This window comes from Hipposideros armiger, unplaced genomic scaffold, assembly GCF_001890085.2.
Source record: "Hipposideros armiger isolate ML-2016 unplaced genomic scaffold, ASM189008v1 scaffold_63, whole genome shotgun sequence".
In the NCBI taxonomy this organism is placed as follows: domain Eukaryota; kingdom Metazoa; phylum Chordata; class Mammalia; order Chiroptera; family Hipposideridae; genus Hipposideros; species Hipposideros armiger.
In genome coordinates this window covers 4,631,211-4,647,290 of record NW_017731413.1, presented here as the reverse complement: position 1 = coordinate 4,647,290, position 16,080 = coordinate 4,631,211, and the positions used below count along the sequence as shown (strand labels likewise).

Genomic DNA, 16,080 nt, shown 5'->3' with positions numbered 1-16,080 from the left:
AGTTGTTATTCCTCTTTTTTCTTTGTTTAAAATGTTAACTAGCTTTTAAAATTATTACAAAGTAATGTACTTCCTGCTGAAGAAAAATAAGTCCACATTTTGTAAAAGTGCTTTACATCAAAGTTTCCTATTTGCCCATAAATGATGTTATTCCCTCATCTGCAGCAGCTTCTCTATCAAAAGAACAACAACAACAAAATGTGTATTTTGGGGTTTGGGTTTGATTGGGTAATATGATAGTGATTAAATAATAAATTCGTCTTTTTTAAAGTGGCAATAGCTATGCCAACTTGATTCTTTTGATTGCTGTGGCCCAAAACTCTGGAATCATCTTTGGTAACACTTTTTCTCTCATAAAAAATCCGTCAAGAGATTCTGTTGGTTCTGCTTTCACAATGTATCCAGAATGTGAGTGCTGCTCACCTCTTACCACAGACCACTGTGGTGCAAGCTGCTGTTAACTCCCACCTGGGTTATTACAGTGACTTAACTGTTCTCCCCCCTATTCTCACCTCCCTGTCATCGCAACACAGCAGCCAGAATGAGCCTGTAAAAGCACAGCTCAGATCTCAGAACCGTAGCGCAGAGCCCTTCAGGGGCTCCCACTGCTCTTAGAGTAAAAGCCAGGGGTACTTCCGTGACTTCACCACTTAGGCTGCTTACCGTCAGCCGCACGGACCTTCTTGGTCCTCAGATGTGCCAAAGACACTCCTACTACAAAACTTTGCAGTTGAAGCTCCAGCTCCCTTGAACTGTCTTCCCTGATGGCTCAGTTCTTTCACATTCACACCTTTTAGAGACTTTCCTGGCCAGCCCACCCCCCTCTCTCCATGCCTCTCTCCCTCCTCTTTCCCCCATGCATACACACATAAACACATACTTACTATTCCTCTTCTCTGCTGTGCTTTTTCCCATGGCCCATCAGCCAAGAAACTGTTTTACTTGTTATCTATTGCCCCCCTACTTGAATATAAGCTCCATCAGGGCATTTTTGTTTTTGTTTTTGTTTTCACTACTATATTATCAGCACCTCAAACAATGCCTGTCACATCATAGGTGCTCAAGAATGAACAAATAAAAGAATAAATAAAATCATTGTACTCACAAAATTTAAGACTTATGAGGTAAGCTTGTTTATATTCAAGAATTCCTAGATAAGTGTGTTTTTAGCAGTTTTGGAAATTTGGTCTTACTCATTTTTAAAAAGTACATCAATGGTAAAATAGGTTTCCATTAAATTATCTTAATTCATTATTTGCATAATTTTAAAATTCATTTACTAAAACAGTCTAAATAATGCCCATTTTCCTGGTTGTGAAAAACTGGAATCTAATTTGGTTCACTCTTCTTTGTTGTCTGCTAACTCTTGTTTATATTAAATTGTTTCCTCATGTGTATGTTTGTTTTTTGTTTTGAAGATATTGTCCTCTTGAACAGGACTATATCTGGAAAGTCCTTTGCTGCCTGGATTCAGGGTATGGGTGTCTCAGGAATGGGTTTTGTAGTTTCTCATGCCAGACATCCCTGGGCATGAACACTCTGGAACTGATTTTTATGTTATTTCTTAGCTATTTCTTGATCCATCAGTAACTCATTTGTTGGGACTTACATAGGTCCGTTACTCCTACTGTCTTCTTTTCTCCTACGGGAACATTTAAAAATAATTCATCAACATTCACTTCTAATAGATGTGTCTCATTCCATCAGCACTTCCCTGCTAGGGCAGAACTGTACTAAATCATATGTTGGTATTTCCTACTATGTTGGGATCAGAAATTCCCATGTGCCATGACGACATAGTTTGATATAAAATTCTTGGCTAATCTTAGAGTTCAAGCTCAGCTGTATTCATTACTTAGGATAAACTGGAAAATGTAAACCAGAAGTTAAATCTGTAGTTTGTTTTCAATGTTGGCCAATATTTCTCATTGATCTAGTCCTTTTTTCTTTTTCTTTTTTTTTTAGGTTTTGTTCCAACTCTGGGTGGCACAGAGTTCAGAGTTCTTCCGACGGTTAGCCCTATTACTTTCTACAGTGAATGCACCTCCCGGACCCTTACTTACGCCAGCACTTCTGCCTCACCGTATTTTATCTGATGTGACTCAGGGTCTGCCTCATGCTCATTCTATCTGCTTGGAAGAGCTTAAGCGCAGCTATGAGTTCTATCGGTACTTTGAAACTCAGCACCAGTCAGTACCCCAGCGTTTATCCAAAACGCAACAGAAGTCAAGAGAACTGAATAACGTTCACACAGCAGTACGCAGCTTGCAGCTCCATCTGAAAGCATTACTGAATGAGTAAGTTCAGAAGCCATATAAGGAAATGCCCCCATGATTAGCAAGCTTCATTCCTGTGCCATTGTGGTTGTTGGCTTGTGTCCTAGCTAGAAAGAAGCAGCAAAACAGGCATGCAACATGAAGGATGGTTTATAGCTATGAAGGTAGCAGAGAAACAATAATTTGTAAGTACTATAATTTGGGGGAGTTATTTATAGTTTTTACTTTTCCTGATCTCAACAGAAAACCTAGGAAGATAGGACAAAAGCAGATGTTTATTCTATTTGCAAGCTGCAATGGAGAAGTACACGAAGAATGAGCTTGTTCTAACTCTCTTTAAGTAGGGTGCTTAAACTGGAACCTGCAATCTAAGAGAAATATCTGCCAGCATTGGAACAGTAAATTGTAAGAGGTATTACTATATATAGTTGGAGCATAATATATTGCTATTTTTCTACATAAATTACAGCAGATGTGGACTTTTTTCTGTGACACAGGACAAGATTTTTGGCACCAGTTGAATAGTAAAATGTAAGGTCCATAGTTTATACTTGTTGGTCTTCTTTGCATGATATTGTTGGTACTCTGCCTTGGTAAAATGTAGCGTCCAGTCATTCCAGTGAAATTTCCCTGTAACAGACACTTGTATTGTAGGACTGGATGGAATGGTTAGGTTCATGCTGTGTTGGTAATCAGGAAGCTCACAGGAATCTAATGAGTTGATAAGATTGTAGTTTATCTACTTGATGCTGGATGCCAGGCAAAAAGTGGAAGGGAGAGGGCAGCAATCAATTTTGTAAGATTTAAAAAAAAAAAAAAAAAAAAAGGGTCCAAAGAACTTGAAGTCTCAGTAAAATCAAAAGGCTAGTTTACTGGAGTGAAGAACAATGTGGTTGACAAGGATAGGAAATTAAGGTCATAAAGACAGATACGTTTTTACCCAGGAGTTCAAGGTCTGACAGGTAAGCTATGAGACAAGGATGTTCCAGTGGTGAGTAGCTGCCATTCTGAGAAAGCAGGTGAATGCTAACCTGACTCAGGCCTGTCTCCCAGAGAGAATGTGGGAGGTAAGGCAGTCTCTACTTGAGTGGGTGGCTAACGTCGGATCATCATCACAGGAGAACCAGATTCCAGTGGAAAGGTTTATTGGCAAAGCCAGAGTCTCTAAAGAATTTGTGGCACTAGAATAAGAAGTATCCAGAGCATAATTGGAATACATTAGAATGAGGGAAGATGGTTCAGGGAAGGGAGAGTGCTACACTGGATGGACATGAAAATGAAAAAGAGGAGCTTTGTGCCTTGGGCAGGGATTGTGGATTATGATGAGATGTTTCCTGTTTCAAAATGAAATATACTAAATATCACCTTTTAAAATATCTTAACTAGAGAGTATACCAGTCACTAACTGTCATATCTGATTTGCGCTAGAGCACTGCCACACACAACTTTTAAAAGTGTTATCTAAAAAATTGTTTTGTGTTTGACTCCACCGTCTGGCTCGTCCCCCTTGCTCTTCCCATTCTCACTTGCCTAACTAGAGCATTAACCCTTTAACTGTTCCTCCTGCCTCCAGAGCGCTCACTGCTAGATTGTTTCTGAGGCATATGTTTGCTTTCTCACTTAATGGAAAATCTTCACCGGTTTGAGTGTTGCAGCTTAGACTGCATTCTGTGCAAAACATTCTGTGGGGAGGGTTTGCCGTGACCTGATTGCAGTCTGCTTCTCTGCCTTTATTTCTTGCTCTTTTCCTTCGATCCAGCCAAACTGTATAAATTGGCTTTCCCATGTTCCATCTAGAATGACCTGCCTCGTCTTTTCTACATGCTGAAATTTTTCCCGTCCTTCAGTGCTACCTCAGAAGTACCTCTTCCTTAGTGATTCCCTGTCTGTACCCATTGCTAGTAGTAAATTCCCCCTTTTGAATTCTTCTAACACTGTCTTTATCTCTCTGTGGTATTTATACTTTAGTGCCTGTGTTTAACCCAGCATTATAATTATAACATTATAGCTGTATGACTCTGGGCAAGTTTATTCAATATTCTGGGCCTAATTCCTCATCTATAAAATGGAAATAAAATGTTAGTTATTACTTTTTATGATATTGTATTACATTATATACTGGGGTGCCAAAGAAATGTATATACATGACTTATAGTCATCTTTTGTTATTGGTATATATTGAGTATTACAATTTTAATACAGTTTTTTCCTTTCTTAAAATGTGTATATATTTTTTGGGCACCCACTGTATGTATAATTTCCCCGATTCAGTTATAAGTTTCTTATAAGTAGGAGATAGGTTTAATTTATCTTTCAGTTCATAAAATGCCTAGTATGTATGAAAGAAATATTTGTTGAATAAATTTAGGATAGTGTTTATAAGCTTTTCAAATTGTGGTAAATATATATAACAAAATTCACCATTTAATCATTTTTAAGTATACATTTCAGTGGCATTAGGGGTGTGCGTGTGTGTATAGTTGTACAACCATTACCACCTTCCATCTCCAAAACTTTTTTCGTCTTATAAGCTTATTTCTTAAATAAGCCTTGTAACTTGTAAAATTTCCATTTTATATTTTTAGAAACCTCCATGATAAAACTGTTTTACTTTGTTACTCAGGGTAATAATTCTTGAAGATGAACTTGAAAAGCTTGTTTGTACTAAAGAAACCCAAGAACTAGTGTCAGAAGCTTATCAAATCTTGGAACAGAAATTAAAGTTAATTCAGCCCCATGTTCAAGCGAGCAACAATTGCTGGGAAGAGGCCATTTCTCAGGTGGACAAACTGCTACGAAGAAATACAGATAAGAAAGGTACCTATGAGATTTCTTTTGTATAGCCTTATCAGACATGCTTATTCCCTCTGGTAGGATTTTATTAGGTGTATTTCTTGTCCTCATGATGATACTGACTTGACAAAATTTCTTAGTTTACTAAAGAAAAAGTTGAACTTATATGTACAAATTGATATTGAATATAAAGTCTTGGCTCTTACCTATTAATAAAAAATGAATATGGTTATGAAAATTCCCTGAATCATATCATTGTTGTTACTTTTATTAATTATAAATTTGGAATGCTTCACGAATTTGTGTGTCATCTTTGTGCAGGGGCCACACTAATGTCTGTATTGTTCCACTTTTAGTCTGTGTGCTGCCAAAGTGAGCACACATGCACCATTTTTAAAAAACTTAAATGAAGGGATAGATTTTAATAGTATTACTCATTTTCAGAATCTCTTTTCCAATTAGAGTATAATGAGTTTGATGTTCAGGAGCCAGAAGTTGAGTTTTGCTTTTAAGTAAAATACCTCAGTCATTCCGAAATAGTATACAAATACTATCACAGGTGGCACTGCATATTTGCTTTTAGGGGTCTAAAATGTTTAAGTGCCATTACTTAATGGTAACATCAGAGTGCCTAGTACTGCTAGGTAACAAGGCAATCTTGAAATTTTCCGCAACACTGCTTTCAGTGACCCAGATTTTAGACTTGTTTTTACTAATTTCATTGTAAATGTTTGACATATCAATTTTTAAACTTGTACTATAGACCAGTACCACATTTATCCTTTGGACCTTTATGATGAGGTTAATCATATTTATATAGAGAAATTGTAGTGCTGCCAAAGATATTTAGTGCCTTATCATTCTGTTAGTCATTGTTTTGTTTACAGCTAGCTATGTAATACTTTGTTTAATGTCTTAAACAAGCTGAATAAGTCCTTAGATAGTAAAAGCATTAACTTTTTTCAAACAAAATGTTAACATTGCTAATAACTCATATATTACCAATTTCCTTTATATCTAATATGTAAATAGTGAATAATTTTTTCTCCGAAGGATAAATTTGAAAAAATTTTTACTAGGTACAAATATTAATGCATATTAAACTTTTTGAAATGACTTCAGTCTGGAGCTTTTGAGTACATTTTCTATAAATAGAAACACTCAGAAAACCATTGTGTGTTAAAAGATACGTCCTCCTCACCCCTTCCTTTAGCATATTTTGAGATACTGAATTTTAGTCAGTCACTTAAATATGTTTATTAAAACAGTCTCCAAATCATTGGGCAGGTGATAAGCCATTTCTTAATTCTGCTCTATATATGTGGTTTTTGTTCATATGTGATAATGATATGAATTAAGATAGAAGTAATTCACAAACTTTTCTCACTAAAAAGCTCAGTGGCTGTGGCTACACAACTTTAAATAAAACGTTCGTTTGAATTTTTTAAGCATGTGCTATAGTTAGCCATATCTTGTTTTGTTGTTATTTCAAAATTACAGCAATATCGCAAGAGTAGTTCAAAGTACCCTTCATCCAGATTCCCCAGTTGTTGACATTCTACCACATTTGCCTCATCTCTCTACGTATCTGTCTATAAATTCCTTTGGTAGTATTATTTTGAACCATTTGAGAGTAGGCTACAGACATGAAACCCCATTACCTGTAAATACTTCCGTTTGCATTTTTTTTAAAACCTGGATGTTCCCCTACATGCACACAGTATACCATCAAAATCGGGAATACCATATTGCTGTCTCATCCACAGACCCCATCCTAATTTCACTGATTGATCCAATAATATTTTTTAATGTCCAGATCCAGATCACACATGGCATTTAGTTTTCATGCTCTTTATTCTCTAGCTTTGTCCTTCATAAGAAATAAAGTACTGCTGTATCAATAAGGTGGAGGAATCTATAATGTTCTGTGTTAACCGAAAGAATCCAAACTTAAATCACTACATACTTACTGTATGATTCCCTTTATATGACATTCTTAAAATAGTAAAATTTAATAGGAACAGAAAACATATCAGTGGTTACTAGGAGTTGGGTACAGGGGAAGGAATAGGGTATAAAGAGACAACATAAACAAATGTTTTGAAGTGCTGGACTGTTCTAGATCTTGGCTGTTAATTAGATATTTGCTCATTTCTGTGTGGCATGTTTCTTTTTAAGGCAAACCTGAAATAGCATGTGAAAACCCACACTGTACTGTGGTACCTTTGATGCAGCCTACTCTACACATTGCAGACAAAGATCCAATCCCTGAGGAGCAGGTAAGGGTGAAAATTGTTTTTTGTTCCCCTAAAGAAGGGTTTCATATACAAAGCTTACCTACCTTTCTCTGTAAGTGACATGGTTAATTGTTGAGTAAGTGCTAAATTTATATTCTAATGAGCTTCAAAATCACAAGGTAATGTATTGAATTTATATCAAATTATTAGTTCCTAGTGCTTTGACTTTTAATCCATTGAAACTACCAGCTATTTATTATTTATATCTAATTGTCCATTTATTAGACAGTTAAAAGTGATTAAACACATTAAAAGTTAGTGCCATGGCGAAGGTACCTTTTGGGATGCTGGAAATGTTTTTATCTTGATCTGAGTGGTGATTACCAGCATGTATACATATGTAAAAAATCTTGTACGCTTATCTTGTGCATTCACTGCATGTATGTTATACCTCACTTTCAAAAACATTTTTTTAATGATTATATTAGATAGTTAAAAAGACTCTTTTGCTCATCCTAAGGAAAACTTCTTTTCCTGAGGTCAAATAGTCTATTCAGTATGTTTAATTGCAAAGGGAGACCAACCTTATTTAGTAACAAATAAGAAAATTATTTTGAAAATATTAGATAGCTGACAGTATTTCAAAGGGCCAGATAGTCAGGCTTGAACCAGGCTGGGGTAAAGAGCTCAAATCACTCGAAAGAACTATTCCAGTGGTAACATCGCTGCCAAGTCACTGGGCTCAGACATTGCCACTTGCTCCATCAATGCTACCTTCAGAACCTCTGCCTCTGGAAAATTGACCTGCCTCCATTCTTACCAGAGTGGGTTCCTCGGGATGCCTTCTTTTATAACAAACTTCTGGATCAGATTTGATGCAGATACATCTGATTAGAGCATCCCAAGTTGTTTGCCTGAACTGTAACTGCGAGGGAGACTGGGTAAGCAAGGATCCTGCCCTCTGTCTTGGTGATAGGGAGAGCCATAGATGAGTGGTCCTCAATCCTAGGAATAGTGTTCAGACTTCCTGGGAAGTCAGAAAGCACCACAAATGTCTACCACAAGAAGACTAACATGCTTGACTGCCTCCCCAAACTGTCTGTCCTGCTCATTTTGATTGGTTTTGACAGAACAAAAAACTGTAATCTTGACTACAGTATCTGAGTAGAAAAATGATTGAAGTTATTAAACTTTCTTATCCAAAGCCCTTTTTAGTATCAATTATGAGAGGTTTTTTCAATTTATGTATATGTTTGCTTTGTTTGCCCAACTGTGCTTTAGTGACCTATGCCAACAGTCCCCCTTTTTTAATCTTGGCGATGTGTAGGTACAAGTCAATGAATACTACTAGGAAATTGTCTGCTTGAAGTAAAGTGCTTTTTCTTTATTCATTTTTAGGAATTAGAAGCTTATGTAGATGATATAGATATGGACAATGATTTCAGAAAGGATGATTTTTATTACTTGTCTCAAGAGGACAGAGAGAGACAGAAGCGTGAGCATGAAGAATCCAAGAGGGTACTCCAGGAATTAAAATCAGTGCTGGGATTCAAAGCATCGGAGGCAGAAAGGCAAAAATGGAAGCAACTTCTATTTAGTGATCATGGTAAGCACAGACTTCAGAGTAAAAGGTTATCTCAATGTAGGGGATTCTGTTTTCTTTAACTGTGAATCTTATTTTAGCTATAGATTTCTTTTGGCTATAATTTTAGGGATCCGTAGGTAAGTATAGCACTTGTCCTAGACACAAAATAAATTTGATCAATAAAAAAATAGGTATATAATCAGACTGGGAATATGAACTCACACATTTCATCAGTTATTTGTTTTTTTACTAAATTAGTTTTTCAGTGGGCAGTGAGTTGAATAAATCAGATTGTTTTCAAATTTAGTTAATTTAAGACTCTAAACTCTGTTCTCTTTATGTTGATATTATATAATAAGTACACTTCAGTGAAACACAAAGTTAATGACTGTGTTCAATATTGAAAGAAGTGAATTAAGACATAGGCTGCTTAGCTACATCATTAAGGTTACTTAATTGAGTTGAGCATTTTAGTAGTTGGGAGCACAGGAGGTGCTTCTGTGCACAGTCTCCACACTTAGATTTGGACAGAGTTGGATGACTGGAGATTAGCCTTAAACTCCTTTATGTTTCCCACCCTTCTTTAGTTGAACTTCATGGGAGGAAGGGGAGGAAACGAGGGGAAGCTTAGTACTTGACAATATCCAACTATTACAGTTAATTCCTAGTTGAGGAATTAATTCTTACGGATTTCTAAGAAGTTAGAGTGGGACTTCCCTTCCATTTTAGAGTATCTATGTGGAGCCTCAAAACCACTGCCTTCTTTTCCCTTTCTCTTTTTCACTAGAATATCTATATTACCTATACTTCTGGAAAGTCCCTCAGAGTTCTCTTTTCTTCTCTTAGGAGCCCTACCATTTTCACTTGTCTAGATGTATATTTCTTGATTTTATTGTTCCCCTTTCTTTCCATTGACGCCCTTTAGAGCCCAAGTCCTCATTAGATTATGCTCATGTATTATAATAGCCTCTTAGCTGACTCCCATTTTCATCACCTTTTTCTTCTAAGTTATCCTTCCTTAGAAGATAGCTTCTAGGCTTCTAAGATAGCTTCTATCCTTGCATATGCCTTCCAGATTTTTCTCCAATAGCATATTGATAATGGCTCTATATCTTAAAAACCTACAATGATGCCCCCTTTTTTATTGTATTAAATCTAAACTCCTTTCCTGATTTCAAATCAAGCCTATCCATCACATGAGTTCATCATATCCAATTGTATTTCCCACAATTTCTAATATATTTATCTTCCTCTAGTTATATTTATCCAATTAGACTATGGTTCCAAAAACTTGCTGTTGTTATTCATGAAAAATATTCATGCTGATCCCTTTACCAAGAATTCTGTCTTTTCCACCAAGCTGTCCTTTCTGCCATTCTCTCTCTCTCTGAATCCTCCTCTGACAACTCGAGCCCTGCCACCCTTCCTACCACGACAGACCATCACACCCAAGGGACACTGTAGTGAAATGAAAGGAAGTCTTGAGCAGCAAAGTGTATAACAGGTTAGGAACTTCCTAGAAGCAGCAGTAAAAATAGAGTTCCTGTAACTTGCTTGTTTATCTATTAGGCCTACATAAATCAGAGATTAAGAGTATTATGTTTTAGGCACTATTATTTTTCTATGCATTTGATTTTCTTTGTCTCTAATTAAATTATAGTCTCCTTAAATAAGGGCTTTATTATCCTCACAATATTCATTCAGCAAATCATTCATTCAACAAGTAGCTATTAAGGCACTATTTACTGCTATATCCCTAGCATGTAGATCAAGAGACAAAAATCCCTCCATTCCTTTATAGTCTAGCACAGTGTTAACACACTTGTCAGATTATGTGTCACATTACAAACCAATTGTATCCTCCATTTAAATAGCAATAATCAGAAATATCAATCAACTTCTAATATATGTTACATTCTTTCGGAACTATCAGATTTACAGATTAAAACTGCACATGAAGACTGAAAACAGCATTGTATATAAACTTGTATCCTTCTTTTATTGTTTAGTATTTCTTCATGTAGTTTTAAAATTATCCTGTTGACAGTATGGGCAAAGATAGAACGATGAGAGAAATGTGTCTCTTTTTCAGGTATGTGCTTTTGATAGTTTACATTTGAAAGAGCAATAATGCTGATTTAGTTTGTGAAAATAAGTAAAAAGCTGCTGATACCATAAAATGCTTTTCCCATGAAAATGTTCAGTACATCTTCCAGAGTTGTTTTCATCTCTGCCTACAGGGGTAAAGTCCGAATGGAATTAGAAAGGGAAATTCTACACTGGAACCTGCTGTGGCCATTTTTTTCTGTTGGTGCTGCTTCTCTAGTGGAGATACTGCAGCTTAGGGATCTGTTGCTTGAAAATGGACACGTTTTACAAAATTATTTTTTAATAAACATCAGATCTTCAAGACGCACTTTTTTTTTCTTCCGCCATGCTTCATAATATATTGTATTGTACTAACCCCTCATACTGGGAGGAGAGACTGCCTAGCAAGCAACCCACTGCCTACTAACATCAAGAGGGGCTAAATAAAACTCCATTTTCCTTGAAAGGACAACTTCTGCCGTATGGATATATGTTATATTTATGTATTATGCTTTGTACAGTAGTTGATCTTGAATGCAGATTTTATTTCGTTTTATATTTTTCTGTGACATTATAAAATGTGTAGAAGTTAATAGCTGTACTTTCATCAGGGTCTTGTTAGGTGTTTGGCAAGTAGGTTGTATTATATGTTGGATTTGTTTTCTATGCTGTTTTACTTATAAATATATATGTGTCAAAAATAGGATTATTATCTGAATTACTTTTAGGCCTATTATCTGTGAAAACCATGCTGCTTAATCTTTAATGGAATGGTCCTCAAAACTTAGTATGTATCAGAACAAAATGGAAGGCTTGTAAAACATAACTGGTCCCCACGCCCAGTTTCTAACTCAGTAGGTCTGTGGTTGGGGCCTGAGAATATTCATTTCTACCAAATGCCTAGGTGATGCTGACTGACTTAGGTTCAGGGGCCACACTTTGAGAACCACTGCTTTAATATTTCAAATGAGAGAATATGTGAGGTGTTTTTAAATCTTCATTACAACCCCATCTCATTTCATTTCTTAGGCATTTTATCTCTTGCAAAGTTCTCTGGATTTATAAATTTACATTGATTTTACTAGAAACTTTTATTTAGCTTTTATTTATTTATTCTTTATAAGGAAAAAAAAACTACTGGGAGTTTAAAGTTTAAATTATTGTCCTTAGTTATTATTTTTCTTTCTTTTTTTTTCCCTTTGAAGCTATGTTGAAATCCTTGTCTCCTGTAGACCCAGTGGAACCCATAAGTAATTCAGAACCATCAATGGATTCAGATTTGGGGAAAGTTGGTAAAAATGATACTGAAGAAGAAAATAGTAAACCCTCCACAACTGACAATGAAATAAGTAGTAGGACTGAGTATTTATGTGAAAACCCTCTAGACGATAAAAATAAAGACAATTCTGCAAATGAAGTCCACCCGCAAGGAGCTGAAGAAAGAGTGTGTTACCAGTGCGACAGTGAGGATGACTCTCGGCAGGCAGATGTTGATGGCCTGGCTGCTGCCCACCCAACTTCCAGGGACTCATCGCAGCCCTCCATTAAGCAGATGCTGGCGCGGCTGCAGCTGTCACCAGATTTTACCTTCACTGCTGGCCTCGCAGCTGAAGTGGCCGCTAGATCTCTCTCCTTTACCACTATGCAGGAACAGACTTTCGGTGATGAGGAGGAGGAGGAACACCTAGTACAAGAAAAGAAAGATGAGGTAGAAGAAATGTAAGAACCAAGATTTACATGAAGGATTTTAAATTGTTCTTTTATGAAAGTGTTTTAGCTTCAAGACTAGATACTCCACTGGAAGGGGAAAATGAGTGTAAGTTTACTCTATATAAAGCTAAGATGTGAATTTACAGGAAGAACCCTGGTTTGAACAACTGATCTGAAATAGTAGTTACCTGTATGGCAGATATTTTAGGAAATAAGAGAAAGGTAAGGGCTCTTGAATAAACTGCTGTTTTATTTGCAGCACAACTGATCGATCTTGGAAATTCTTTAAGAACTTTTAATAACAAATGAATTTATCATTTCTTGCCAGAATTTGCTGCCATAAAATGACTGGGATGATTCTGTTGCAAGAACATTAACATTTAGTATGACTCCTTTCTACTGTATTCTCGCAGTTAATAACTGCAACTGTTATGTTAATAACAAGTTGTTTGTATTTTATTTTTGTTTATACCAAGTCTTAAAACAAAGACACAGGTTCTGAATAAAAAACATGAGTTCGTGCAATTGATGTGTACTGGGGTTTGGAACTAAAAAGTAGTTTCAGAAATACTTGGGTTATAACATGTTTCTTATGTTTCCTTGTTCATATGTGTATTTAGTTTAATTTTAAGATTTCCTAATGATCTTTTAAAGAAAACCATTATACCATTTTAAGAATTACCCTTTTAATTTTTTGTGTTTATCTTTTTCTGTTCTTGTTTCAACTAAAAGAGATGGGATCCCTGTGGTCCAAGGCCTCATCCCCAACTTTGCAGAAAGTTCTTTTTATCAGTTTGCCTAGAGATAATGGGTGCCATTAACACAAGCAGGTCACCAAGCTGCTGATTTCTAGCCTGAGGCTATTCCCTCTCCACCTGAATAAGATTCTGGAAACATCCTATCAGCTTCCTGGAAAGCATCCTTGTCTCCTTAATATTTCATCTACAAACTACCTCATGAAAGAGGTTGCTTTCCAAATTGTCCAGTCTTATCTGTTTTGTCTTGTTTTGTGTTGCAGATTGCATTTTCAAGGAGTGATATTTTCAGGAGTATATTGTTTTCTGAAACCTATAGCTCATATGCACTGACATAGTTTATAGATGTTATTTGGGGAAAATGTAGGAATAACTCAATTTATGCTGCTGCCCTAGAAAGAAAATTACATGATAAATCTAGATAATTTTTAGAGGTAAGAAACACATTGGAATTCCTATAACTTAGCACTTCAAGTGAGTAAATTTTTGTATACCAAAGGGGTTTTGTTTTCTTTTTTTCAATAATCTAAGGAAATTTTTTATTCCGAGGAAAAACTTGTTTCTGCTTTATATGAATAGTAGAGATCCTTTGTACTATAAGTGATGCTGCCAGTTACCAAAAATTCTGAAACTTATCTGTAATTAAGCTCTTAGTAGCAATACCTAAGAGTGGGCCTAGTTTACCACTTAGAAATACTTAAGTTTCAAGGAAAAAAACTTTGTATTGTAACTGACTATTATGTTCTTAAATAGTAACTTTCAGAGTTTACTTTCTTTTTAAATTAGTTTGTCAACTTTTTTCCTTTGATTTAGAAGTAATTATGGAAAACCTTGGTAACCTTTCTCTTCATCTATAAACTTACACAGAAATAATTAAAGTTTAATAATTTTTAAGTTTTTGTATTATATTTTATTTTTATCACACTAGTTTGGGGAAAATATCTTCATAATATTGTATCAGTTTTATTCAATGCTATCTAAGGTGATACTTTTTAATTTTGAAAGACTCATTTTAATCAAATTTCTGATCTTTCAGCCTGACCTGTTTTATTCACTAGTTGTTACTTAATTCAGTAAAAATTCTACTTGGTGCAATCATGATACAAAGATCTTGGACTTTGATTGTTTTTTTGGTGTGATAGTTTTGAAAATTTCTTCCATCTTTTAAAGTATTTCCAAGATAAAATAGTATCTTCCCTGTGAAAATTCCTAATTTCCTCTCATAATAGTCAGAATGTCAGTGTTTCTCTGTTTTTTTCATGGGGCACTTATTTTGGAATTAAATAGAGGTCTTATTTTTTAAATGCAGATTGACAGCCATCCTCCCAGTCATTCTTAGTCGGTCATTTTGGATTGAGACCTTGGTGATGTTTATTTATACCCAGTAAAATCTAAGAACCTCTGTCTAGGAGTTTATGCTTCTTGCCATGAATATCTTAGAAAATAAAACAAATAGGCCAATGTAACATAAGTAGATATTCTTGTTTGTTACTTTTCTAAGAATATTTTACTTTGTCTTATCAGGCTTTTGACTAGTTTTAATAAATGCCATCCCACATCCAAAAGAAGCTCTCTGGGAAAAATATTTTGTGGGGAAAACTTGTAATTGTGCTTTCCAAATTTTACAATGGTATTTTGACAGGATAATTACTGTTAGGTTAATATCCTGACAGATTTTAATATGAACATTTCCATAGTCTGTTTTAAACCTAGTACTTAATGTAGAATGCATGGAAGAGGCTATTTATTTAGGTTAGTCTTGAGAACAGGATTTTTACCCTTTGCCTACAATTAAGAAAGTCATAGCATAAATGATCTGGTTTTGACCGTTATCATATCTTACTTTTTTTTTTTCACCTTTCATTAAAAACTCTACATATATGGCCTATCAAGGGCCAGACTCTTACTGGTCTTTGATTTGCAGTCCTCTGCTTGTTTTCATAAGTGTCTGTATTATCTGACTTCATAAGTTAAGTCCTTATTAAATCTAATTGTACTTAACAGCATCTAAAGATATTTTATTAGGAACTGAGGCATTGACTCATTTGATTTCTGAAGTTATTGAAGACAAGCAAGTCACGAGAAATACATTTAAGGCAAATTACTAAGGAAATTTAAGAATATGGGCTTAAGGATCTAGTACAAAAAGGATAAGGGTCTAGTACAAAAGGATAGGCCTGAGTTTAAGTCCCAGATACATTCTTTAAAAACTATGGGTGCCACTGACCTAATAATGTCACGGGGAGTTTTTCCAGCAAAATCTAAATTCATCTTATTGCTACATTATATTTGCTATTTCTTATTTCTTGGAAGTAGTTTAAAATAAAACATTTGAGGCTGAAAAACAAGATCTGGTTATAAAAGTCTTAGTAAAATTGGTCAAAAAATTAAAAACTCAATTTTCTTAAAAAATAAATAGTAATAGTCTGATTCACATAATAAAAGTGGTAAAGCTTTTTAATTTTAAAGCATAAAAAGAATCCAGCTCTGACACATTTCACCAAAATTATAAATCAATGGAGTGTTAATCAGAAGGGACCCTGTTAACTCTGGTAACGGACTTTTACTTATACATCATCAGTAATGTAAAATATGAAATATTTTGATAAATTATTAGAAATAATGTAGGAAGGAAA

The 16,080-nt window shown here is 35.2% G+C and overlaps 1 protein-coding gene across 1 annotated transcript in view; it reads left to right on the top strand.

Annotated features, from left to right (window-relative positions):
- The window catches only part of VEZT (vezatin, adherens junctions transmembrane protein), a 74,787-nt gene extending 60,449 nt beyond the window's left edge, over window positions 1-14,338 (top strand). Inside the window, exons 7-11 of the mRNA XM_019641682.1 lie at window positions 1,966-2,297; window positions 4,900-5,093; window positions 7,248-7,348; window positions 8,705-8,912; window positions 12,185-14,338. Coding sequence (XP_019497227.1) covers window positions 1,966-2,297; window positions 4,900-5,093; window positions 7,248-7,348; window positions 8,705-8,912; window positions 12,185-12,702 — 1,353 coding nt within the window. The 3' untranslated portion in view covers window positions 12,703-14,338. The remainder of the gene's footprint in view (window positions 1-1,965; window positions 2,298-4,899; window positions 5,094-7,247; window positions 7,349-8,704; window positions 8,913-12,184) is intronic.
- Window positions 14,339-16,080: the final 1,742 nt, after the last annotated feature.